Source organism: Rattus norvegicus, chromosome 14 (assembly GCF_021556685.1).
Source record: "Rattus norvegicus strain SHRSP/BbbUtx chromosome 14, alternate assembly SHRSP_T2T, whole genome shotgun sequence".
NCBI classification, from domain to species: Eukaryota; Metazoa; Chordata; class Mammalia; order Rodentia; family Muridae; genus Rattus; species Rattus norvegicus.
The window spans coordinates 87565164-87591805 of record NC_141547.1 but is presented as its reverse complement, the minus strand read 5'-3'; the positions used below and the strand labels follow the sequence as shown (position 1 = coordinate 87591805).

At 47.8% G+C, this 26642-nt stretch overlaps 1 protein-coding gene across 14 annotated transcripts in view; it reads left to right on the top strand.

The window, feature by feature from the left end:
* Tns3 (tensin 3) overlaps positions 1 to 26157 on the top strand; it is a 232534-nt gene extending 206377 nt beyond the window's left edge. For 9 of the 14 annotated variants that reach the window (XM_087583894.1, NM_001170459.2, XM_087583890.1 and 6 more), the window contains 11 exon segments: positions 4574 to 4745; positions 6212 to 6852; positions 7513 to 7599; positions 8853 to 8984; positions 12278 to 12373; positions 12999 to 13076; positions 14083 to 14160; positions 20634 to 20802; positions 21986 to 22054; positions 22152 to 22178; positions 23327 to 26157. In XM_087583894.1, the coding sequence (XP_087440020.1) occupies positions 4574 to 4745; positions 6212 to 6852; positions 7513 to 7599; positions 8853 to 8984; positions 12278 to 12373; positions 12999 to 13076; positions 14083 to 14160; positions 20634 to 20802; positions 21986 to 22054; positions 22152 to 22178; positions 23327 to 23471 (1694 nt within the window). In that variant the 3' untranslated portion in view covers positions 23472 to 26157. 14 annotated transcript variants of the gene reach the window in all.
* The last annotated feature ends 485 nt before the right edge of the window (positions 26158 to 26642 follow it).

The following is a 26642-nucleotide window of genomic DNA, read 5'->3' as shown; positions in this document are numbered from 1 at the left end:
ACGGAAGTGGAGGAAGTGGGAACAGTGAGGAGAGTCCAGGCATTCTTGAGATCCCAAGAGGCCCAGCTATGCCCCCCAGTTCCGGCCTGGCTTGGAAGGGATGCTAGACAGAGGTCTCTGTGCCCCAAAACCACAGGGCACCAAGGATACGCACACACAGGCTTGGAGCAATACTCAGAAAGTGGGATAAGCTCGGAATTCCAAACAGTCTTATCCCCTCTACACCTTTCTCTGCCCTTGAGCAGCAGAGGGTAAATGTGAGTGTATCCTGTGCATTAGAGACAACAGGACACATTAAGAAGATTCCCAGCAACTAAATGGTATCTGGGCATTCTGCCTTCTGACTTCTCCCTGCCATAGAAACCCATTGTAAGAAGGGAGGGCTGCATACCTCAGGAAGGTAGAGTTTAGAAGGCCTGGGTCTACCCTGTAGGCCCTCCTGAGTAGTTGCTTTAAAAACCTGCTGCCCCTTCTGTGGTACCTGTATGTCCCTTTCTCTAAAGGACATTGTTCAGGGCAACGGAGTGCCCTCATTGTCCTTGCCACTATGTGAGGAACAGTAGAGATGGAGATTCCACAAATTGTAGAGGTCACTCTCTTCCTTATGGCTTCTGTCACTGTATCAGGTCATTTTTAGGTTGGTTTTAGGTGCAGAGGAAATAGACCTGAGACCCTGGAGCGATCTGTTCACCATCCTGGCTGGTGACAGTTCACCAACATATCACTGTGACCCTCATGTTGGGGTTAAAGAACAGTGACCATTATACCATCCGCTCTTCTCGTGAGTGAATTTCTAGAAACCTGTGCAGAGGATCTTCTGCTCGATTACAGCTCGTACAAGTTCCTTGTGTAAGATTCCAGCATGAGGGCCCCCTCAACCCCCCCCCAGCTCAGTGGGGTTTCTATTTTGTGCAATACCCTGCATATTTTATACACAGGAGAAATCATGAAAGTAACCCAAACTCCAGGCTTCACTTCTCTCACATGCAAAGAGGAGAAAGCCCCTGTGGGGTACTGTGACCCAAAAGGAAGCCTTTCAAGATGGCAGCTTTGCCTCTGCTCAGGGTATGTTGCCATGGTAAGTGGTAACCACCCCCCACCCCACCCCCACCCCTGCCTGTGTTTTCTTGGTTTTGTTGTTGGGTCATCAGACTGGATCATCATTCCGCCGTCCTAGAAAGGCAGCTAGCACCCGTGTTTCCGTGAACACAGAGATCCAGATAGTAACTACGTTATCTGCTAGGGCATTAGGCTGTTGGGGGGGGGGGTTACCTTTTGCTGACCGGCATTTCTGAGTGCAGGCAGGGGAAGGGGATCTGCTGGAGAAGAAACTGTACCAGGTGCCTGGGGGAATCCCTGCATCAAGCACTTAGCATGAGCAAGCAAGCCAGTGGGTAAAGGAAGGGTTAAGTCCTGATACAAGGCCAGGGACAAGAGGGAACCACCCAGCCATGGTGCCCCCAGAGTCAGGGCTAATGAATGGTAAACAAAGCCACTTTCATGGGAAGTGCTGGGCTTGCTGTTTTCTGGGAAAACACGGTGATAACAGGAACAGAGAGGGATTTGATTTTCCTCCGCCTGTGCTCATTTGGAGGGAGTGTTTGGCGCCATGTAAGCATGCTCAGTGCTTCTGAATTCTGGCATGGGTTTCCCAGATTCTCAAGGCTCAACGACAGAGACAAGGAGGAGTGAGGGTGGCCCTGTGCTGCGTGGGGCTGGCTGGAGCAGCAGCAGTCACAGGTTCAGGTGCTGACCACTACACTGCTCCATTCCTCGCTGGCTTGTATGTGACCCTCAGGCAGAAGCGTTAGGCTTCACTAATGAAGACTCCAAAGATCTGTGCTGCTCCTTGGGACTGGATCCTAGTGGTGGTCCACACCTCCTTCCACCCGTCAGCCAGACTCTGGCAGAACTTCCACATCAAGCTCTAGACTTCAGCCGGAAGTTCGAAACCAGTCATTCCTCCACTTACCCACCCATCCATCCACCCACCCACCACCCATTCATCTCTCAGTCTGTTTGTCCATCCACCTACCCACCCATGCAAACATCCATCTGTCTGACCATCCATCCATCCATGTACTCATAGTGTGCACAACCAGAACCTCCTCTGTGTATTCCACCAGGCAAGGGTAGGGGCAGCCTCTCCGTCTGAGCATCGGGCTAGTGGTTGGTGTTCTTCAAGTCTGTTGTACCCACCTGAAGCCCACTGTCCTTCCTGGTCTTAATCAAATGCCACCTCCACCATGCTCTAGTTTAAATGTGAATTCTACTCGATGCCCAGGCCCCTGTGTTCAGGCATACTTGATCTCCAGACGGTTTCACTGTTTTGGAAGGTTCTGGAAGCTCTAGGAGGTGGTGTCTCAGTGAAGGAAGTCATTCACTAGGGGTGGGCCGTGAGGTTACACACACACACACACACACACACACACACACACACACACACACACACACACACACACACACACACGGCTCAGCCATGTTTCCTGCTCACCGTTTGCTTCCTAAGCTTCAGCTGCTCATTCTCCTGTTTCCATTCATGCTCTACCATCCTGGGTGGATTCTCAAACTGTCAGCAGAAATGAATGGTTCCTCCCTTAACAGCAAACAGCAGATTGACTGACCCCCTCTTGACAGAAGGTAGTCATCCAAGAGTCTTCCTGGAAGTCCCAAGCCCCCCTCTCTCCAGGCCTCAGTCTTTGACAAATGCTTGCCCGCAGAGGACAGGACCATGTTGGCGTCACTGCCCTGTTCTGGTTTCCTTCCTTCCTTCATCTTAGAAAATAAATGCAGACGGATGTGGATGGAGATAAGGTTTTTACCTGGAAGGCTGTGAAGAGAGTGATGGTTCAAACAACATGTGTATGTGTTTCTCTGCCATAGATGCTACAGAAAATATGAAGGTCACTTAGATGACCATACAGTTTGTTAAATTGTACACCAAGCATTTATTTTTAAATATTGTGGATTGTACTGGGGTGGGGATAAGGAGGCTACACCTGTCCCAAGGATTTACAGATAAATCCCAGAAGATACAGGCATTCACCCCGCGCTGTATACAAATAGCCCAGCAGTACTGGCTTTTTCTACACTGAGAATTTTAGTAAGAGCTGAAATATTAGCACAAAAATTCCTGGCCAATCACGGTTCCCGAATGGATAAGTCACCACATTTAAGGTTGTGTCCTGGTTTTCACAAGTTTTTTTTCTTCCATACTAAGTAACAGTATACCCTTTTAATTGGTACTATTTCTGATTGCTGGCAATTTCCTTTTAACTTGAGGTTTGACTTCTTTGGTATTTTGGTTAAGTTCTCAGTAAATGTCTTTTCCAGCATGGCTTCTGCCTCACGCAGCGCCCACGCGGTTAGTAGAGTTTTCATCCTGGCGCTGGCTGCATTTTCCGTCCTCACTCCGGTGTCTTCTTTGCGAGTTTCCTCTTCACCGGGAGGAGTTTGCTCTCTCCTCTGCTGAGTCCTTAACCCCAAGCTTCTTTTATTGTGCTTTTAATTTCTAGAGTTGCCATTTGATTATCCTTGGGAGCTCAGGTTCGTTGGTGGAAATGAGAGTTTCTCTCTTTTCTCTTTCTTGATAGTCTGTATGTTTTAACTCTGATTTTTGAATCAGCTGTGTCTTTTGTTGCTGGGATTTTGTTTGGAAGGATGATGCGCTTTTTTGTTTTTTTTTTTTCCACTTGTGTTTCTTGGCAATATTTTGGTTCGAAGTTTAAGACTGTTGTATCAAAATGAAAGTGAGATGGGTGGGAGGCAGGTTGGGGAGGGTGGGATATTCTTCAGAGATGAGATAGTGCTTTAAGGGGTGACTGGATGAAATTGATTTTATCTCTGGTGCTTAAGTCAGTGAAAGCTTTTGTTATTGGACAGGGTCATGCACGCTTCCTGGGTGCATTTCCCACACATAGGTTTTTAGTACCTCCCAGAAGAAACTACCCAAGTTTTTTCTTTAGTTCCCAGGAGACACTTGTGACAATTACTGGATATTTGGTGCCAACCCCTGATGCTTAGGACTGAGAATACCTGACTAGTTCTAGGTCCTCCTTCTCTGTGACCTTTGCCCTAGATGCTTTGGCAACTCTGAACCCACATCTTCATTTCCCAAGAATAGTATATGACATCATCAGATCTGTGCCCCATGGTCCCTGGACATAAAGTCCCTGAGTCACTAGTATGGGAGGGTGGGGAACAAAAGGAAAGGTAACCATTCCAGATAGTGCCTGCTCTCAAAGGGAGAGGGTGTCTCTGTGCAGAAGGGCCCTGCTGGTTTACAGAGTGGGCTGTCCGTACGTCTGTCCCTCACGCATGTAGCCAGCTCAGGTTGGACAAAGCACACAGGGAATTAACCGCTTTCTCTTTGGAAACAGTAACCGGGAGGCAGTCAGCACATAATGGAACAAAGCCACCCGCACCGGCCTCCTGTGCTATCACTGTCATGGTTCATTGTGGCCACGAGCAACAGAAGTCAGCACAGCTCGTTATGAACACGCAAAAAGGGTGAGATTGTGGCTTTATGGATCACATTATCAGGGTCTTTCTGCTTTTGTTTCTCCTGCTTTAGAACCACGAGGCTGCACAGAGATTATCAGCCACACTGTGGGGATGTCAGAGAGCCCCCTCGGATCCAAACCCACCCTGCTTCGGGCTGATATGCCTGCAACACCCAACTTCCAGCAGGTGTTCGCGGCATCCTGCACAGTTTCCAGCAACGGCCCCGGCCAGAGGAGAGAGAGGTAGGAAGAGGGGCTTAGACAAAGGAGTGGGCAGAGCAGAACCCAACGGTGTGGCCTCACTCAGACATACATGGTGAAGAAAAGCTCATGCCTAGGCCTGCCTGCTGGACACTTGCTCAGGTAGCTTGCTTTGTGCACTGGCATGAGGAAAATATATGAACACATAAGAAACTCTGTCCTAGTGGTGCTGCAAAAAACGAAAAGGAAGGACAGAAGGGCTTCAGAGCAAACTGTCTTTCTGTCTTATGAAGACGCAGGCCTTTTGAAACTCAGTAAGGCCAGCTGCCACACTGGCCCAGCGGAGAGCTCAAATGCCCCGTGTTTATTGTACACGGTTTTGTTGGGTGTGCTAGTGCACACCTTTAATCCCAGCACTCAGGGAAGGGGGGTATGAGGGGGACAGGGGCAGGCAGAGGCAGGCCGATCTCTCTGAGTTCAAAGCCATCCTGTTCTACAAAGGGAGTCCTGAGACAGCCAGGGCTGTTCCACAGAAAGACCCTGTCCTGAGACAAGCCAACCAGCCACGAACATACAAATAAAGCAAACAAATAGTTGAAGACTTAAAAGTTAAACAACATAATAAAAGGGAGTCCTCTAAGGACTAGACATCACATGTAGACTCTATACCTAGTGTGTGTCAATTTAAGTACATATATGTTGCAAGAACTGTGTTTTTTAAATGGGTTTTCGAGGTTCCTGAATGTGGTAATTCCCAGTCCTCGGTGTGCAGGAAATATGGCCTTAGGCATTAGTTGATGCCTAAGATCCTAGAAAGGAGCAACCCTGCATATGATACTTTCCCTATGGTAACTCTGACCATTTCTCAAAGGAAATCCATTGGACTCCATAGCCAATCAGCCAGTGTCCCCATCCCCACCCTTGGTCTTTGGGGCGCTTGATGTTGTTAGATTTATATCTTTATTATTTTTATCATATGAATGTTTTGCCTGCCTGTAGTCTGTTTGCCACATGTATGCCTGGTCCCTGCGGAGGCCAGCAGAGGGCAGCAGGTCCTCTAGAACAGGAGCTCCAGGCAGTTATAAGTCACTGGCGGGTACTAGGAATCAAACAAGGCTCTTCTACAGAGTGCTTAACCACTAAGCCATCTCACCAGCCCCTTTGGGACTATTTCTAAGTAACCCGAGAGTTCACGAACACACACCATGTCAGGCAGGCAGCATATACTCCATGGATACGCTGGATAAGGGATGACACATGTCCTGGCCATGACTGAGTAGGACAGTACACAGTTCATTTTCCCACTCAGAGTAATACTTAAGACTTAGCAGTTGTTTATTTCTACAATTTTCTACTTAATATTTTTAGACCGAGGTCAGCCTGGGTCACTGAAACACATGTAAGGGATGGAGGATGTCTCATCTGTGTCTTGTAACCGTTGCTGGATTTAAGGCACCTATTGTATGTTCCTTACATTTCCCTGTGGCTGCTTTTTGTCTTCTGAACAGCCCGCCTTCTGCAGAACGCCAGTGGGCAGAGAGCAGCCCGAAGTCCACCCTCACCCTACTGGGGAACAACCGCCCTTCCGAAAGTTCCCTCGGCACCCATGAGTTCTGTAGCTCTGGTAAGAACTCACCAGGGCTGCCCTGCTTCCAGTCCTCAGAGCTCCAGGCCTCTTTCCACAGCCATGAGCTGTCCATGTCAGAGTCTCAGGATGCTATGCCTCCTGCAGGCAGCCAAGCCTTCTTGGGTTTCAACACAGTAACTACAGTAACAAGTGGCCTTCCACCCAGTGAGGATGCTGGCACCTTGCTGGTTAATTCCCACGGTCCATCACCAGTCCCTGGAACCCCTCTGACAACGACAGGGGCTGCGGACAACGGCTTCCTGTCCCACAACTTTCTCACGGTATCACCTGGAGCCAGCAGCCACCACAGTCCGGGCCTGCAGAACCAGGGCATAAGCCTACCCGGGCAGCCACCCCTCCCGGAGAAGAAGAGAACCTCAGAGGGAGATCGCTCTTTGGGCTCAGTCTCCCCTTCATCCAGTGGCTTCTCCAGCCCCCACAGTGGGAGCACCATGAGCATCCCCTTCCCGAATGTCCTTCCAGACTTCTGCAAGCCTTCAGAAGTGGCCACACCTTTGCCAGGTATGTCTCTGTGTCTGCCCATTCCCTCAGGAGAGGTTGGCCGGGGTTTCCCATTTGAGCCAGCCTTCCTGTAGGAAATGTTCAGACTCCCTGATGGCTCTTTCCCATCCTGCTTGCCTAAAGCCAGACAGGGTCAGTTTTTCTTGTAAATCCTCTCAGCTTCCTCCTTTATGCACTGTAGACATGGGACAAAAAGGGCAGATGGTGCAATGGCTATGTATTCATTTTGACTTCAAAAATAGAGATTTTTTTAAAAAGTTACTTTCTTTCTTCCCAATTTATTAATCCAGAATTGAGTTATAAGCTGTTTCAAGTGTTTGGCACCAGGCTCGCTGCCATGTCCTCCTTTCTGGGATTGAAAATATGCTTGGGGGCTGGGGATTTAGCTCAGTGGTAGAGCGCTTGCCTAGGAAGCGCAAGGCCCTGGGTTCGGTCCCCAGCTCCAAAAAAAAAAAAAAAAAAAAAAAAAGAAAATATGCTTGGCTTGCACTGTACCCTGAGGCATGGGCTCTCCCTTCCAGTCGATCCTTTGAGCTGTGTCTCCTCCCCACTTAGGACCTTCTGTGCCTCCCTGAAACCTAGGCATGGGTTTGGACTTGCGTTATCATCCTAAAAGAGGCAGCAATAAAAACATTCTGTGTTAAAAATTCTGCTTCACAGATAGCCCAAATGATAAACTCGTGATTGTGAAGTTTGTTCAAGACACTTCGAAGTTCTGGTACAAGGCAGACATCTCAAGAGAACAAGGTAGGCAGGGCAAGGGACCCCTTGGAGTGTTGGTCATACTTGGTCTCTGGGTCCTTCTGTCAGGGATGCCCTTGCATCAGCTGTGGTGCTGATAAGCACACCCTTTATCTTAGGCCTCTGGTGAACATTCCACAGCCCTCACAGTTTTATGGGGAAAACTGTACAGAATGAGGGTTTGAGTGAGGAGTGGGTTCCAGCCACATGCATCTCAGAGTGTGGCCTGTGAGCACTGATTGTTTCACTAGGCCAGCTCTGAGGAGGAGACACTGCTTGGATCGCTACCAAGGACTCCTCGGGGTCCTGGGCTCCAGAGTATTGCAGAAAGAGGCAGTGGAGGAGAGCAAATGCACTGGGGGGAATCTCAGGCTTGGTGGCCGAGGGCCAGGAAAGGCAATGGAAGTTTGGAGCTCTCCCTGTAAAGAACTTCCTGTAGCCTGCATGAACCTGCCCCACACTGGCCACCAGGTTGTTGAAGTCCAAAAGATGCTCATGGGCCCTTCATTCACAGGATCATCTCTCAGAAAGGCTATTTCCTCCCTGAGTCTCGGCCATTAGATTTTAGAGATAACAGAAACTGTGAGACTCCAGTTCCTCCCGGGAAGAGAAGCGTGGGTGAGGTTGGGGGGGGGGCAAACACCAGCGTGACCTGGAAGGCCTTCCATTTTCCTCAGGCGGCCTTTGTGAGGGCTGCTTAGCAAGTCCAGTCTCACTCACCCCTCCCTGCCCCTCTCCACAGCACACACAGAGCTGCCTTATGTGGCCAATGTCCCCGAGTCCTTCTAACTCCTCTCTCACCGCTTAGCAGCACAGATAAAAAGATGGGATTTTCCTTACTCCATGTTCATCTGCCAAGCGGGGTCCACTGGCCTGGTTGTAGAAGCAGCCAGGAGAAGGGACCACCATCCTTAGTTCATCTTCTGAGGCTGTCCTGGAGCACCTGAGATCTGGATGACGTATAGAGAACGGGAGTCCTGAGGGTGGGGCGCTCCCAGCACCAGTTTCACACCGGTGACAAAAGGGGGGAGAGTGCACATGCGCCGAAGAGAGGGGACATCAGTGCTTTGTAACAGTCCACTGTCGGGTGGCCGAGCCATCTCTGGGACCATGGCCAGGGAAGAGAATGTTACTCTTCTCCTGTCGCACTGAGCGTCATCCCAGACTGCAGTGCGATTTTCAGACATGGAGCCATCGCAGACTCTGTGCGGGCAGTGACCTTTGTCCCCTGCAGTCACCCATGCCTTTACTCCTTCTAGCCATCGCCATGTTGAAGGACAAAGCTCCTGGGTCATTCATCGTGAGGGACAGTCACTCCTTCCGAGGGGCCTACGGCCTGGCCATGAAGGTGGCCACACCTCCTCCATCGGTCTTGCACCTGAACAAGAAAGGTAATGGCTCACGGGCAGGGCTGTCTGTTGTTTGTTTGCTTTATAAGGGTCCTTCCTTAAGTAGTTATCTTGCTTAAAAACATATACCCATTTATACATTTTATCTTCATTTCTTTTCCATAATAGTAGATTAGTGGTTCTCAACCTTCCTAATGCTATGACCCCTTAATGAAGTTCTTCCTGTTGCGGTGATCCCCAACCAGAAACTTGGTTTTTTGTTTTTTTGTTTTTTTGTTTGTTTGTTTGTTTGTTTTTGTTTCTTTTTTTCAGAGCTGGGGACCGAACCCAGGGCCTTGAGCTTCCTAGGCAAGCGCTGTACCACTGAGCTAAATCCCCAACCCCCAGAAACTTGTTTTTGATGCTACTTTATAACTGTAGGTTTGGTACTGTTAAGAATGGAGATATATATATATATATATATATATATATATATATATTAATAAAAATTTTTTCCCCGATGATCTTAGATGACCCCTGTGAAAGGGTCATTCAGCCCCTTAAGGGGTCACAACCCACACAGGTCGAGAACCACTGCAGTAGAGCCAAGGACCCAGTAAAGCACCCTGTTCCCTGTCAGCCCTTCTTCCTTTGGGTGTTCACATGCGAGGCATCACTGGATAGGCACATATCTCTAATATGATCATTTTGTCCTTTTTTTTTAAACTTGGCAATGTGAACACATGTTCTACGTACTATATTATGAGTCAAAACTTTAGCTTACCGAACGCCTCAGGTCACGAGGAGTCATCATAGGGCAGGATGCCCTGGGTAGTTTTCTTATCAGATAGTGTTCTCTGTGGTTCACAGTTTTAAGAGGCTCAGCTCATTTGGTTGTCTCTGGTACTAGGCCTGTGATGGATAAAATCATAATAGCGTGCTTGTGCGTGAGGGAGTACGTGTTCACCCTCTGCCTGCTACGTGAAGGGGAGAGGCTGGGAGGAAGCTAGCATGCTCTAAGTGACCCTAAGACCCCACCCCTTCCTACATCTTCACTGACCACCAGAACATCTCTGTGGGAGCTGAGCCTTTGCCACATGGGAGATGCTGCGTTGTTAGCTGGAGAGAGGAATCAGAGTAAGCATGCATGTGGCTGGCACCTTTCTGTCCCATCCCATGCCTGCCTCTGGGACGATCTATCCAAACTCTTGCTTGAAATCTGTGCCAAAAGCTTCCTAGAGCAAACGCTGTGCAAGCCGCATTGAGATTGTAAGATGTCAGCCAGCTTCAGGCGCAGGTGATTGACCTGCTTCTAGGAATGTGCTTGTCTTGAAAGGCTAGGCAGTGTGGTTGGGAGGCACCTAGGACTCAGAGAGCACAGCCCTGAACCTGTGGGTACTGACAGGGCTTTTGCGAGGGAGTGGGACGGTTGTGGGGAGGAGAGTAAGCGATGTCACATAGAATGTCCAGGATTTCAACATAAGAAGCTCAACAGAGCACTACTCCAGGGGACACACAGACTTTTTATCACAAAGCACTCACTCAGACCTGGCTGCTGAGGACGCCAGGCCTTACTTAGAACTCGGTTAGTGACAGATCAGGAATGGACTTACAATGTCTGGGAACATATCCTGCCTTGGGCAGACTTTATTCTAAGTCTGAGAATAAAGGAACAAAATAGAGGTTATGTGAATAGCAGATGTCGGGAAACGCAGCATGGTGGTCTCCACTGGCTGAAGTGCAGCCTCGCCTCTGCGCGTACACCCAGGCCTGGATTGCACATTTGGGTTTCAACAGTCCAACGGTAGAATAGCAAGAAAAGTTTCTCCAATGAGTGAAGAGCCGGTTAGTCCCTGTGCCCCCTCCAGTCATGCTGAGACGAGACGACTGTGCTCATTTTAGACTCTGTGTTCCAAAATGCCCTTGGCAGCAGGGTCTTCATGGGGCATTTCCCACAAGTAGAACCCAGACCTTCAGTGGGTGTTCTCATTAGACTGGAAGGGCCGCAAACAGACATGGTCAAGGTGTCTGATCGTTTTCAGATTTCACAGTATCTGTACCTGTGTAATGAGATATCTTGGGAATGAGGCTTAAGTCTTTAAAAAGATTATTACTTTCTTATTTTACTTGTGTGATATTTTCCCTGTATAATATGTATATGTCTAGTGCCCATGGAGGCCAGAAGAGGGTGTCAGATACCCTGAAAATGGAGTTACAGACAGTCGTGAGCTGTCACGTGGGTACTAGGAACAGAACCGGGGAGACCCAAGTCTTAAGGTTAAAAATCCATTTACATCTTGTGTAGAATTCATACACATCCCGTACATTTTGAAGGTACTGTTATACAATGTTTTCCATTATTTTGTTCATGAGACAATGTTTAATGGTGTGGAATTGTCCATTTATGGTGTCATTCTGGTGTTCAAAATTTGCCAGGTTTTGGATTTGGGATCAGAACTATTCAGCTTACAGAGGTTAGCGTCTGGCAACCTCTCCCCAATCACAAATTCAGTAGGTCTTGTTCCTGCAGTTCCAGTATCAGCAGTGTTGAGAGGCTAGGTCTCAGGGTGCTAAAGACAGCAGTTAAGGAGAGAGATACAGCACACAGGGAGTCTACTGACTTTAGCAGCTTGGGGAAGTGACTTAGTTTTCTCCTGGTTCAGTTTGTACTTTTCCATTCAGTGGCTTCTCCTCAGGCCCCTTCTCTTTGGGCTCAGCAGCTGGCTTTGAACACAAGTGTCCTGTTTACTAGCAGTTTGGTAGAACGCTGCCCCTACATAGCAGACTGCTTGTTGCTGAAGGCGTTTCTGTACCCAGCTGGTGGCCCCACCTCACCCAGAGGGCTGGCGTACTTCCAGCTCTTTACTGAAGTCTTCTCTGCCGGAGCTGTGGCCTTTCCTCTCTTGGAGGAATGCAGCTGGTACTCCAAGGCCAGAGTCATTCTGAGCTGCTAGTTCACCCCTTCTCTGGGAGTTCTTAGAGCATCTGAGGATGGCTCTCGGGGACTCTCTTAGTCTCCACATTTTTACTCCAACAGGTCTTACTATCCATCTGGCTTATGGTACCGCCCACTGAGCATCCCAGGAGTGGTTCTAGGTGGCCCAGTAGTGCAGTGGTTTAATCCTGTTTAGAGGGAGCCTTCTCAGGGGTAGCTCTTAAGTTTGGTATCTGCAGGAGGCAAATATAAAAGTCCTGTCTGTCTGTCTGTCTTCTAACAATCCACCAGTCTATATATATATTTCTCTCTCTCTCTCTCTCTCTCTCTCTCTCTCTCTCCCTCTCTCCTTTCCCTCTACCTCTACTCTGATTCTCCTATGCTTTAAATTTAAAATAATAAATTTTTATTCCTTCCGCAGCAGGAGATTTGTCCAATGAACTCGTCCGGCATTTCCTGATTGAGTGTACCCCAAAGGGAGTGCGGTTGAAAGGGTGCTCGAACGAACCATACTTCGGTGAGTTACTTGAGAGGCTCTTATGCTACTTTTCAGGGCATAGATTCCCTCCTTCGGGTGGCTTAGATTCGAGGGCCTCTGTGCCGTGGTGGGTTCCTCTCACTTCAGGCCCTGGGTGTCAGGCTGCCTCCTGAGGTCTTTAAGGTAAGCTGAAGGGACAGCTGTTCTTTGGAAGCTTTGTCAAGAGTAGATAAACGGAGCTAGAATACAACAAGGTGAACGGCAGCAGCTGGGTCCCAGCAGGGTCAGTGTTCACTGTGACCGCATCCATCAGGCACAGGGAGGAAGGAGCACAGAGCTGCCACCAGAGCCATCCCTCTTCTTTGTGAATTGAGAGCCTTTCACAGCCTTCTGGATAGCCTGGGGCAGCCCTGTGTCCTACTGTTTCAGAAGCACCCTGGCACTTTCCACTTACGAAGGCCGTATGCTTGCTTGGCATATACTGCCTGTCCCTCCATCGCCCTCTTCACTGACTTGGACCTTGTCGTTTCTTGGAGCTTTGAGTTACGTCTCACAGTGGTATAAAGGCGTGGGTTTTGAAGGTTTGGTCTCAACTGACTCTCTGGCTAAGCGTGCAGCAGGTGAAGAAATTGGTGACAGCCATTTACTCTTATCCGCTTTGCAGGGAGCCTGACGGCTTTGGTGTGCCAGCATTCCATCACCCCCTTGGCTTTGCCCTGCAAGCTGCTCATTCCAGAGAGAGGTATGTGATGGAGGCCTTGGTGCTATCTGGCTGCGTGTAAGATCTTCTGCACCGCTCATAGCATGCCGTTCCCAGGACCCACCGAGGGCCTTACAAAAATCATCAGTCTTTCATATGATATGTACTCCTAAACCCCCCCCCCCCCCCCCCGCCGCCACCACCAACAAAGCTAGTGGCCACCTGAATTGAGAAAGGAGAATGCCCTGCTGCTGGCAGCAGCTCCCAGACATTGCACATCATGACCTGGATGGAAGCTTTCAAGAAAACAACGACTGCTCAGCTTAAAGATGTGAAAAACACTTGGGGACTAGAGAGATGGCTTAGTGGTTAAGAGCACTGACTGCTTTTCCAGAGGACCCAGGACCAGGTCCTAGCACTTACATTAGGCAGCTTCTGACCGTCTAAAACTCCAGTCCTAGGAGATCTGCCTCCTTGGGCACCAGGCATTCATGAGATCCATAGACATATATGCATGTAAAACATGTGTATGTGCATAAGAAATTATTTACACACACACACACACACACACACACACACACACACACACAGCGTGTAATCTCAGACTACATTTCAAGGTCACTTGCATTGTCGATTCTCAATCCTACAGCAGGGGGATGATGTTGCTATGGTTAAATTTAGGTCACGAATGAATGAGTCTCTTTACTTTTGTGTTTGTTAGAAAATACCCACAGGAATGTTTTTAAAAATTCACACCAGGGTGATGGGGGCTTGGCTGTGTGTTCAGCTTTCCTGTAGGTAAATGGTATTCGTCTTTTAAAATTTGATCTCTGATGTAAATGAGTTCAGAGGCCAGGAAAATGTTTTAGGGGGCCATGCTGCCTCCACCTGTGTTCAGGATGGGATTGCAGTTTCTGTGGGCTACGTGATTGTCTCGAGAGAGAAAGTCAGCTCTGTCACCGTCTGGGAATTCCGTCATCAGATTTTCGATGCCGTGTGGACTACTGTGTCAGGAGCTCATGTCTTCGTCTCACCCTTCTTCCTGCAGATCCGCTAGAGGAAATAGCAGAAAACTCTCCCCAGACAGCAGCCAACTCAGCAGCCGAGCTGCTGAAACAAGGAGCAGGTCAGTGGACACAGCTTCAGTTTCTGTCTCTCTGCATCTCCGAGTCATCGGGCAGCACCGAACTCCATGGTAGAACTTCCCTTGACAGTCATTTCCTGCTTTTCTGTGTGTAGACTGTGAAGGAAGTTTCCTTGTAGAGATGCTTGGCACGGCTGGGTGGGGTGCATCTGTGAGGAGGAGGCATGGCCAGGGCATCCGAGGCTGCAACTATTGGTCGGACTCAACAAGACCAGATTCAGGGGAATAAATGTCAAGGCCTGTATTTAGGGTGGGGGTAGGGGTGCAGTAAGGCAGGATGTGGTGACCCGCCTTGCCAGCTGAAAATGTAAAAACGTCCTGGAGCTATGACTCAACGGTCCCTCAGCATGAGTCAGCCTCTGGACCCACTCCGCCGTCTGTGTGCGGAGACACCACACACAGCCTGGTCTTTGGAGACCAGGCCATTTGGATGAAATCTTTATTAATAGAGTTTACTTCCCGAGTCCATTCTGGGAAGGTAGAGAAGGTAGAGAGATTCCATGTCAGTGCTGTCCCTCCATTCACGGCCTCCCACACCACAGTGTTACAGATGAAGAGCTGGCGTCTTTGCATTCTTAAGTAAAGTCTACAGTGTGCGTAGAGCTCACTCTCTTTATTATAAATTATAATGGCTTGAAAGCTTGCACCATCTCTCCCCTGCTTCTTTCCCCCCCTTACTCCTTCTACACCTCCACTCCCTGTCATAGTCACACCCCCCTGTAGTTGTTATTATTATTGTTATACTTGTGCACATGTAAGTCTACATGAGTCTACAGTTCAGTGTTGCTCTTTTGTACATGTATTTAGGGCCAAACGTGTAGGCCTTAATAACTTACCAAGGCACTCATCCATGAAGAAAACTGAGTCTCTCTCTGTCAGCAGCCATTGGTCGTCTGTAGCTCTAACTTTCACAAGGCTCCGCCCAGAAGTATAGCGTTCTTCCTTGGTGTTAATGGGCTTAAGAAATATTGACATTCATTTATCAGTATCATGCCACACTCCCTACTCATTCCCCCTTCATGGTCGAGACTCTCGCTGCCACTGACCTTTCCATGGTTTCCATAGTTCCGACTTTCCCAGAATGCTTTGCTGTAAACACAAACTGGGCAGCATTTTCAGATTGGTTTCTTTCCCTTGGTTATACCCATTAACCTTCTTCCACGACTTTCCGTAGACTAGTGGCTTCTTTCCTTGTGTACTGTGCAGGAGATTATCCATGTGCGTTTGTGCAGATCTATGTACATACACATGGGTGTCTGAACATGTGTGTGCACATGTGTTTAGAGGCAGAGGTCCATGTTGTATATCTCCTCAGATTTCCCTACACTTTATTTTTTGTAGCAGAGTCTTTCACCCGACCTGTAGCTCATTGATGTGGCTGGGCCAGCTGGCCAGTGGGCTCTAAGAACCCACCTGGTTCTGTCTCCCCAGTGCTGCGATTACAGCAGCACATCCCTGCACCCCACTTGCTGGGGACCTGAACTCTCATCCTCACCGTTGTAGCTTTTGGTAGAAACCTTTTACCAACCGCAATCTCTCCCCAGCCCCTGGCAAAGCAGAGCTTAGTTACCTGCACAGCTACTGAAGAATATCTGGGTTGTTCTAAGTTTTGGCAGGTCTGAATGAAGCTCCTAAAAATATCCAAGTGCAAGTTTTTGGTTAGTAGATGTTTCCAACTCCTTTGATTAAATGTGGAGGATCCTGACAGCTAGATCCTGTGGTAAGACTATATAGTTAGTTTTGAAGGAAACCACAGAACTCTTTTTTTTTTTTTAAGATGTATTTATTTTCTGTATGTGAGAACACTGTAGCTGTCTTCAGACACACCAGAGAAGGCATTGGATCTCATTACAGATGGTTGTGAGCCACCATGTGGTTGGTGGGATTTGAACTCGGGACCTTTGACAGAGTAGTCAGCGCTCTTAACCACTGAGCCATCTCTCCAGGCCCCACAGAACTCTTTTACAAAGTGGCTGTATCATTCCGTATTCCAACCAGCAACGGAGAAACATCCCCTTGATCCACATCCTCACTTATGCACCTCGGGTGCCGTCACCCTGAGAGATGTGCTCATCCTAACTGATGGACAGTGGTATCCTACTGTTATGCCATCTCCTTTCTGACTTCCTCTCTAGCTAGAATGCCATGGTAAAGGAATATCTTTATCTCCTCTGGATAGTTTGTATTCTTCTAATGTAGGTCTGCTCTGTAAAGTTAAACATAATCACTGTGACCTCTATTCAACCAAAGAAGACTCTCTGACTTATAGTGTGGAATATGTTCTAGGTTTCAAAAAGCCGAGTTTGCCATAGCCACAACAGGGGTCACAGAGACTTTTACTCCTGCCTTCCAGCTTGGCTGCCATTCAGACGATTGGCATCTGATGTATACACAGCCATACAGACCTCAGGTTTATGTTGTTCAATATAGACAATGCTCCCTCTCCAGAGAGGGAGAGAGAAAAAAAAATGAGACTCTGAGAAAGGCCATGGGAACAGTTTCCTGAGTGGACAGAACAGCCTTTCCCTTTCTCTTCTGATCCCTCATGAACCTGAGCAGACTGGCCTTCGGAGACAGTGAGTACCACAAAAGAGAGAAACTCAGAACACCCAATTTTGTTTTAGATCTTCCCTGGTATCCTCCTAGATTGACATCCCCTGGTAAATCATCAGGATGGCCTCTGGCTGATTTATTTGATTCTACCTCTTAAAAATGTACTCGAAAAATTTCAAAAACCCATAATGATTGGTTTTTAAACCACAACTATGTATCAGTGTTAGAAAGAAAGAAAGAAAGAAAGAAAGAAAGAAAGAAAGGAAGGAAGAAAGAAAGAAAGGGAGAAAGAAAGGGAGAAAGAAAGAAAGGAAGAAAGAAAGAAAGAGGGAGGGAGGGAGGGAGGGAGAGAGAGAGAGAGAGAGAGAGAGAGAGAGAGAGAGAGAGAAGTTGAAAGAAAGGAAGGAAGGGAGAACCATGAAGAAGTAGGCTCTTGGTGACATGCCTCTCTGGGAGGGTTCTCTGTGTGGGGTCGAGTGGGGTCTCATTCCACTCTGGAGCTCCTGACGTACAGGCTGTTGGTCAGAGACAATGGGCATTTTGCCTATACCTCCCTCTGCATCTGTGTTAGCAACAGAGCTCAGTTTCTTAGTCCACATGACTGGTGCCATAAACCAACGAGCCTCTGAAGTCATCTCTTGGGTTTAATATCTCTCATCATAAGCGGTTTTTTTTTAAAATAGTTCTCAAGCTCCTTAACTAGCATTCATCCTATAGATGTTATACTCAGTCATTGTCCTTGTTAGAAATTAAGTATTTCTTGTCCATTTCAACACAGTATTTTTAATATTTTATTGATTTTTTTGAGAAGTTCATTATAATTTGATTATATTTACTCCAACTCCTCCCAGGTCTTCCTTCCCTATGTCCTCATCCATACCCCATGTTCTCTTTTTTTTTTTATTTAATAACTTACTGAGTCCAGTTGGTTCTGCCTATGTACTGATGGCTGTGGGGCATCTGTAGAATCATGGCTCACCTATCAGGGACTGCACCCCCTAAAGAAAACTGACTCTCACTTCCTTTACCAGAAATCAGCTGTCACTGGTTCCTCCGCTAGGCTAGGGCTTGGGGCTTGGGTGTCTCTTGCAGCTGTGTTTGAATGTTGAATGGCTTGATCTTGTGCCTCTGTGAGTTCATGAGTGCAGTAGTCAAGGTGTATCTGGAAAACATTGTTTTGCCTCAGTCCTCTGTGATCCTTGGCTCTTACTGTGCATCCACCCCCTCTTCCATGATGCCTTAGGCATTGAGCTATGAGCCTTAATTTAAGGCCGCTGTCAGATGCTTTCCCCTAATCCATAGCACACCAGGAGTGTGGATTTCCATCCACTGCACACTATAAAGGCAAGGATTCAGCTCAGCTGATCTGGGGGCGGGGTTCACATCATCCTTGCCTGAGGACTAATTACGGTCATTTAGATTACCTGTAGCACAGGCATTATATCAAAAAAGTAGGACTATTCAGATCTCTGATCACTGTAAGCCCCCCCCCCCCCGCCATCTGAATACCATTTGTCATCTGGATTCTAGACTTCTGCTAAGGTCCTTGGAAATGTCCTCATATCTTCACAGTAGAAGCCAAGACCCAGCAACAAGGCAGTCAGCTCAGGATGGGAAATCTGATACTAATGCCATTATGACTTTGTTCCAATAGCTGAAACAATTTGTTTCTGTATTTTAAGCCTCAATTCTTAATTGTTTCTTCTTGAAACAGAGGAGGAATGTGAGCTAATCCTTAAAAAAAAAAAAAAAAGGAGGCTCTGTCACCAGATTTCCCATAGGTCAGTAGATAGTCTGGCTGTTTAGTTTAGTGCTCTGTGAATATGGTTTAATAAAGACCATGCATTGTTATTTTTTTTTTAATAAAAAGCAGGGCATTGCTAAAAGGAAGAGGTCGGTCAATGACTCCAGAACCTGTTTCAGTGCAGCCACATCCCACTGGGAAGAAGGGGAGGCGGGCTGGAAATTCTCTAAACCAGAGACTACTCTGAGCATCCGTCAGATCTGTTCCTGCCCCCTCCCCTCTCCTGGGATTGTCCTTTATGTACAAGCCTTTTACATTCCTTTCTACAGTTTATAGAACGAGTTTGCTTGTGGTTTTTACAAATACAATGCAAGTCTCAGTTCTTTGTGATTCTGTAGGACTCATTGTATAATTCATCCATCTGTCCAGTCAGCCTGGCTCTAGTTTTTCAGTGCTACAAGCCAAGCTTGAAGGGCCATCTTTCTACTGGATTCTCCCTGAATTTGACATATTGCCTTAAGCCAACCTCCCAGAAGTAACCCTTGACGAGTTAAAATTATGTGGATCTGAGACCGCTTTTAGGCAGAAAGTTCTCTCAGCACAGGTCTGAAGAATACCGTCCTGTTCAATATGTCATGAAGTGCCACAGCTCCAAGTCGTCCCCTCAGCAGGAGCACTTGGCCCTGCAGACGACAAGTTCTCTGGGAGCCTGACTCTGGGGGAGAGGATGCTGGCCCACCATCACAGTCAGAGGGGATCTGCTCCAGAGCTGTTATTTCTGCCAACATCTCCCAACACCAGACTTCTTCCTGGCATCACAGATGGACCAGTCCTTATCAGGAAGTTCCCTGTGGTGTCACCAAGACAGCAGTCTAGCCTGTGGTTTCCTGTGAACCACACCTAGGTGTACCAAGACTTTGGAATTTTCATAATCGTTAGGTCAGAACACATGTACATACACAGGCACACAAGCACAGACACAGTCACACAAGCGCACACGATGCCTTTTGAAACTACATGAGCTACAGGGCAGGATTGGAGGTAGAATATTCACCATCCTGAAGTCTGTTTTCCATTTTCCAACCCTTCCAGTGTCTGTACATAGCACACATGCTTTTGATTTTATAGTTCTAATCATAGCAGAGATGGTTTATTCTGCTTTTCCAATTACCTGCTAACCATTTTTCCGTGTAGCTATATAATTTCCGTGATTACCGTTTACTGGTTGCTTCACATTTGGTTGAGAGGTTAAATTTAACCCTTTCTTTCTTCTTGGGCATAACCTGTTTTCATTTTCTCTTGCCGTAATTTTATATGTGCATGACCATCTTCCTCTGTAGATTAGCTGTATCATGTGCTTATGACAGATTCTCTTTGAATCTTTGAAGAAATAGCATCTTGAAGTTGTTTCTAGGCCTTTCAACTCTTCCTGATAAAATGTGCCTCATTTATCCAGAATGGGCTCAGGTTACCCCAGCATAAAAGGTACCCATTTTACCAGAGCTTTGTGGGCTTTAAGCCTTGGGCAGTGTGAAGGTTAAGAACTTTTGACACCTTGCTCTCCTTCTCAAGAGAGCTCAGGAAAACACCTAGATTAGACGGGAGCTGACGTGCAGGTAAATCACCAAGGCTGATCGGTCCCTCTGTAGTGCTCTCACCTGGGACTGTAAGACCATTCTGAACGCTGGAGTTGTCCATGAAGTTTGATCTAGCAAAGTCACCTTGACTTGAACTCCGGATAGGTGACATTACTGATGTTCCTTACCATTTGTGAGCCTGGTATCCTCCCCTGCAAACTGGGGGTGATGAAAATAGGCTGTTCTTTGGGGCTCTTGTTTCAGAGTCTCCATTCTTACCACATTTTGGGCAATGGTGTTAATGGTAACCATTGTCTTTACTCTCACTGAGGCCAAGAAAGGTCCTGGATGAACAGCACACTTCTCTCACCAACAGACCACTCCCTTGGCACTTTAATACTTTAATCTTTAATACTGCTGAGCAGGGAGCGTGTGCTACCAGTGCTTCTAGCCTGGGTCACACATCCAAACTGTTCCTGATCCCTTCATCTTCTGGTTGGTCTTTCTCCACATGATAGAGCATGTATGTCCCCAGCAGTCCTGGCTAATGCGCGTCTCACCTCCTCGCCGTTGTCTTGCAGCCTGTAATGTTTGGTACTTAAACTCTGTGGAAATGGAGTCCCTCACTGGTCACCAGGCAGTCCAGAAGGCCCTGAACATGACCTTGGTTCAAGAACCTCCTCCAGTGTCTACGGTGGTACACTTCAAGGTGTCAGCCCAGGGCATCACCCTGACTGACAATCAGAGAAAGTAAGTCTTGGGAGGAGTTGAGGGGGTAGAAGGGCCTGAGGTCCGCATTGGCCATCTTCATCATTTTCTATTTTATTCTATTCTTTGAGAACAGGCTCTCTTAGTAAGCCTGGAACTCGAGTGTTTTGCTAGACTGACTGGGATATGCCCAATGCAGGCAGTTCCCCTAGTCTCTCTAGTATTGGACTTACACATTCCCATCAGCGTACCCAGATTTTATATAGGTGCTGGGGATCTGAGCTCAGGCCCTCATGCTTGCCCTTTAAATGCATGCCAGCTCTCTGACCCCAAAGCTATTTTCTATTAAGGATGCAGAATCTTTTACGTCATTGCTTTCGAACCACTGAGATGGACCCGAATCCACTATCTTCTGTTTTGCTATCCTTACTCCCATAACTTGTGGGCAGCTTGTCTTGGTTAAAGTAGCAGAGGGTGGTATCAGGAGCCCTTGTGGCAAATGCATGGGACATAGCCCAGACCATCCTGAGCCCTCTGTGCACCGTAGCCTCTCTGAAGGCCACCACACGTGCAGTCCCCAGGGCCAGGTCTTTAAGTGAGATGTTATCCTCATTGTCCTAAGCTGCCGAATAGCTGGAAAACAGAATCTTTGGATGGAGCAGTTGGGCTAAGAGTATGGCTTTGTTGGTCAAGGCTTCTCCTCACTCTGCAGGAGATGACCCTGAGCAAACACCTTAACCCTCTGATGTTTGATTTCTTCTTCTTCTTTTTTTAAACCTATGCCAAAATACCTACCTCAGAAGTTAGTATCAAAAAGTATAGAGGCCACATGTCCTCCAAGGCGCTGTTAATATGAGCTCAGCTTTGGGAGAGCCAAAAGGTCCAGCGGTCCTGGTCCTGAGGTGCTTCCCCTGTCTTACCATTTGCCCCTCCATTTCCTCAGAGCTCCTGGGTCCATCCCTACATTCCCTGTTCTTGATTCTTTCCCTCTTTGTGGTGCTTCAGTTGACTACTCTGGGCACCCTTCTGCCCAGCTTCTGGTTGTTGATTCTTCACAAACAGATACTCTGGTCCTCTCCCCAATAGCAAGCAGAGGTATCAAATAATTTCTACTCCACAAATCATCCCACTGGGGAAATAAGAACCTACCCATCCATCACCCATCCACCCATCTATCACTCTGAACTCTTGGGAAAGGAATAATCTCTCTCTCCCCACCCAACAGGCTCTTCTTCCGGAGACATTACCCTGTGAGCAGTGTGATTTTCTGTGCTTTGGACCCACAAGACAGGAAGTAAGAATTTTACATTCTTGTAACTGAAAAGTATCCCTCTTTTATCCTTTAAAAAAAAAAAGCTAACATGAATCTCTTCTTGTGTTTAATTCTCAAGGTGGATCAAAGATGGCCCTTCTTCTAAGTAAGTTGCCAGTGTTTCTACTCTATTTGAAAATCACAGTGCACAGTTGACCTCAGTTCTAGATATGCAAAGAAGGGATTATTTAAAAGATCAAACAAAACAAAAGTAGTCATTGTTGGTGGGATCATTTGTTTGAGTTAAACTGAAAGTAGAAAATAAGGGAGTAAGTGTTCTGATATCGGAACCCAGATCCGGATGGTGCTGGTTTGTCCGTTGCAGTGGGATGGGGGTGCCCTGTCTCTATTGTATCTGTAGTGTCCTTTACACACTGAGACAGATTTCTTAATCCAGCCATTTTTGAGGGTGACGGTACTGCTGAGAACCCCAGATCTGTGTGTGTGTGAGCAGGGGTGAATCCCATTGGAAAAATTTCCTTGTTTCAAGGGATTCTGTTTTGTTCTTGATCTTGAGGGAGTTTGTTTGGCCAGTGAGTTCTCATTCCGCCTGCTTGGCACTGCCACCAGATGGTCAGAGGAATCTAAACCCTGCCTTCCCCACCCACAGAGACTTCACTGTTTGTGGCTACCAGTTTGGCTCCCTTTACATGGTCTACTGAGCACAAATGTTCATCATGTGCCTCCTTCCCGGCAGGCCCAATTCAGAGTTCTTCCTGCTCCAGAGAACTAGTCAGTAGTAGCAGACAGCCACAACTTCCGGAAGTGATCATAGTTGCACAGACCTGAGAGGACCCCTTGGCATATTACCTTTCTTGTTTGGGGTGCCTAGTCTGGGCTGGGCTGGGCTGGGAGCTTCTAGTGTTCTCCCTGGAGGCCTAAAGCCCCGATCTTCCATGGGAGACCTTGATTTTGCATAGGCAGCTGGAGCTCAGGACTCCATAGAAGGTACCCGGAGGACCCCTAGAGACCTCCAGAAGAGGAGCAAGTGAAGCCTCAGCTTTGATTCAAGTTAGGGTAATATTCTTCTAGGCTCAGTGCTCATTCTGCCCACAGTAGTTCCCAGCGGCTAGTGGTCAGGTGGCGGACAGGTCTCTAAGCTAGTGCTTGGTACATCGTAACCTGCGTGCAGTCTCTATTGCTCTCAGGTTGCTACTGTGAAAAGGAGAAAGCCTGTGCGCATGCATGGGGCTGCGCGCATGCGTGGTGCTGCACACTGTGCTGGCTCCTCTGACCTAGGCTTGTCTTTTGCAGAGTCTTTGGATTTGTGGCCCGGAAACAGGGCAGTGCTACAGATAATGTGTGCCACCTGTTTGCAGAACATGACCCCGAGCAGCCTGCCAGTGCCATTGTGAACTTTGTGTCAAAGGTCATGATCGGCTCCCCTAAGAAGATCTAAGCCCCTCTAGCGAAACCTGCCAGATGACCCATAGGGCCCTGAACATGGCAGTGGGGCGAGGTGGGGCCCTCTCCCCGTTTGTACCAGACTGACAATCCTCACATTCTAGACTCCAGAGGGGGAGAGTATGGCAACTCTTCAAACCAAGAACAAACAATGTTACCACAGATTGGCCTTAGAGAAGCTTCTCATCTGACACACCTATCTAGTCAGGAGCATTTTGAGTGGATGGATCTTGGCCCAGGAAATGCCTCACCAGGGTCCCAAGGACAAGGGCTGTACGAAGAGGAAGTATAGAAGACAAGGCTGCCCTGGGTCTCTGACGCATTAGCATCTGTGTGGATCGGGAGCACCCTTCATGCTCCACAGCAGAGTAGCCATGGCACCCGCTTGTCAACAGATAGGCTCCGCCCAGCGGCTCTCTCAGCTTCTCTTTCTACAGCAGACAGCGATGAAACTGAGGAGGAGATGCATGGTTAGTGAAGGTCTGAGCAGGTTGGAACATGGTGGGGATCTAAGTCGGGGCAGCGGAAGGGACGGGAAGCGAGAGCAGTGGACTGATATGTGGATAATGTCGGAGAACCCACTGCTGGTGGAAAGGACTCTGTGATTCTGCTCTCAGGTCACCACCCGGACTGTGGAGAGCCTAGAGGACCCTGAGAGGAAACCGAGAAGATAGAATAAAAAAATGCCATTTTATATAATATATATTTTACTTATGCCAAATTATTTATAACCACTTGCCACTGCCATAGCATACCCACGTCAAATGCTGCAGCCGACTAAGCTGTGATTGCTAGGAGGCTTGTCCCTTTGTAGACACACCAGAGACAGCTGGCCCCTCAACTGGACAGGGAACAGTGGTCTCAGGGTGATACCACGCAGTCCTTTACCTGCAGATCTGCCAAATGGATTTGCCTCAAGCAGCCTACCCTCTGCTTGGCACAGCGACATGTCTTGACCAGAAGAGGATGGTTTCTTCCCTGCTGGAAACGTTCAGGAGAAATGGGAAACCAAGACACCGGCATCAGCCTTAGCAGGACTGGCTGGGCCATCTAGAGGTCTGCATCTTCCAAAGTCCATGTGGCCTTTCTAAGCTGTTACCGAGATTCTCCTGTGACACCTGCAGCTTTGGAGGGGAACTCTGTGGGTGTCGGGAGAGAGAGAGAAGGGATGAAGAGAAAGATCAAGAATTCACAGGCTGTGTTTGATTTGCTGAGTCATCGTAGTTACTGTGAGGTGTGATGGTTCATGGTCAGTTGGGTACCCCACTGCTGCAGGCTCCCTGCCTGCATCTCTCAGTACCCAGAGATTCCGAAGAAGGCAGTGAGCCCATCACTTTCCAGAGTGGACATGGAGCAGGGCTACGTGGAGACAAAGCCAGGGTCTCCTTGGTCAGAACATTACATCCCAGGAAGACTGAGCATCCCCGTCCCAGCCTGAAATTTCCACTCTCTGCCTTCTAAAATCCAGACCTAGCTTCCACATCTCACAGCCGGGACAGGCTACAGTCGATAAGCTGGGATTTTTGTGGTGAATTCTGTTTCAAAAGGGGCAGAGATGTAACTACATATAGAATTGGAATCAACTATGTCAGGTTGAGTGTAGTGTGTGTGTGTGTGTGTGTGTGTGTGTGTGTGTGTGTGTGTGTGTATACAGGTGGATCATTCCACTTTTTAGCTCCTATCGATGCACCAAAAGCAAGTGCCTCATTTCTGTGCCAAATGTTTGCCTTGGTCTTTAAGGACCTCCTTTCATGGACGCTCTGATGTGCCTGTTAGAGGGAATGTGCCACCATTCCCTAGAGGCCCCATGTCTTCCACAGAGGCTTCTAGTGTTTCGGTTACTCATATGCAGCTAAACTCCAGATTGGGGCAGGGATGGGGGCTGAAGTTGTGCTCTGTCAAAGAAGTACCACAACCTATGATGGTTTATATGCAGATGTGGCCCAAAGACCACAGGCCCACTCCCTTCTCCTCTGCTGGAGTGGGAGAGGACCTATTTAGAAATCAGCTGGGCAGAGCTGAAGCCCAGCCCTCCAGTGAATTGAATGCCACAGAGGTTGGCATCCAAGAAGCCATGGGAATGCGTTTTCAAGTGGCTGACCAGGTATGATCTTCACTCAAGGTAAAAGTAGTCAAGGGTGTCAAGGGATTCACTCTGAGGAAACACAGGAAGACAGCTCTACAACTGTCTACAACAGCTGGTAGGGCAAACTTCTGTCTTCTGTGTGTGACGTTTGTATTGAAGAGAACAAGACGAGACCAGTGTCATAGACTATACTCAGAAACACTGAGGAGGAGTGTTGCTCAGGCTTTTGCTTCAAGGCCATCAGTTGGGCAGAAGTTAGTGCATTGTTCGGTGAGTAAATTCAGTGATGTCCCTCCACTTTCCATATATAACCAGGGTCCCATTAACCTTCTCATTAATGGTCTCATAGTTTCCAGTGTTGGGCTGTTCCCACGTTAAAAGCCACACTGCATTTATCCTCAGTGTCAAGGACGTTGTAATGTTGTTGTACCTGTCTTACCCATTAGCGCAGTTTTCACTATTCTATATTGTAAAGAATATATATCCAGTATGTAAATGAATGTTCCATAAACCTTTTGTATAGGCATTTCCTCTGCTCTTTAAATATCAACCTTATTCAGAGTATAATAAAAAATTATGACCTTGGTAAGTCGAATGATGCATTTCTCCGTCTTTGTGGTGCGAATGTGTTTATGAGTGAGAGCACATGTGCCTGCCCTGTGTGTAAAGATTAGGTGACAGCTTTGGTCGTTGGTCCTTGACTCCAACAGCCGTGTTTGAAATAGTCTCTTACTGTTTCACACATATGCCAGGCTAGTTCTAGAGACTTCCTGGGGTTCTCCTCCCTCCACCTCAGGTTTGACTGTGGAAACACTGGGGTTATGGACAGACAACACAACACCAGATTTACATGGGTATTTGAAGTCAAGTGGTCAAGATTATGTGACAAGTACTTTTCCCCTTATGGATCCGTCCACCTTGCTCCAAACAGTCACTTCTGTACCCTAAACTGTATGTTGAGTCTGTATATGCAGTGTGTGTGCGTGTGTGTGTGTGTGTGTGTGTGTGTGTGTGTGTGTGTGTGTGTATGCACTCGAGGACTGCTATTTCTGACTGCCAAAGTTTGATTTCTGGTTTTCA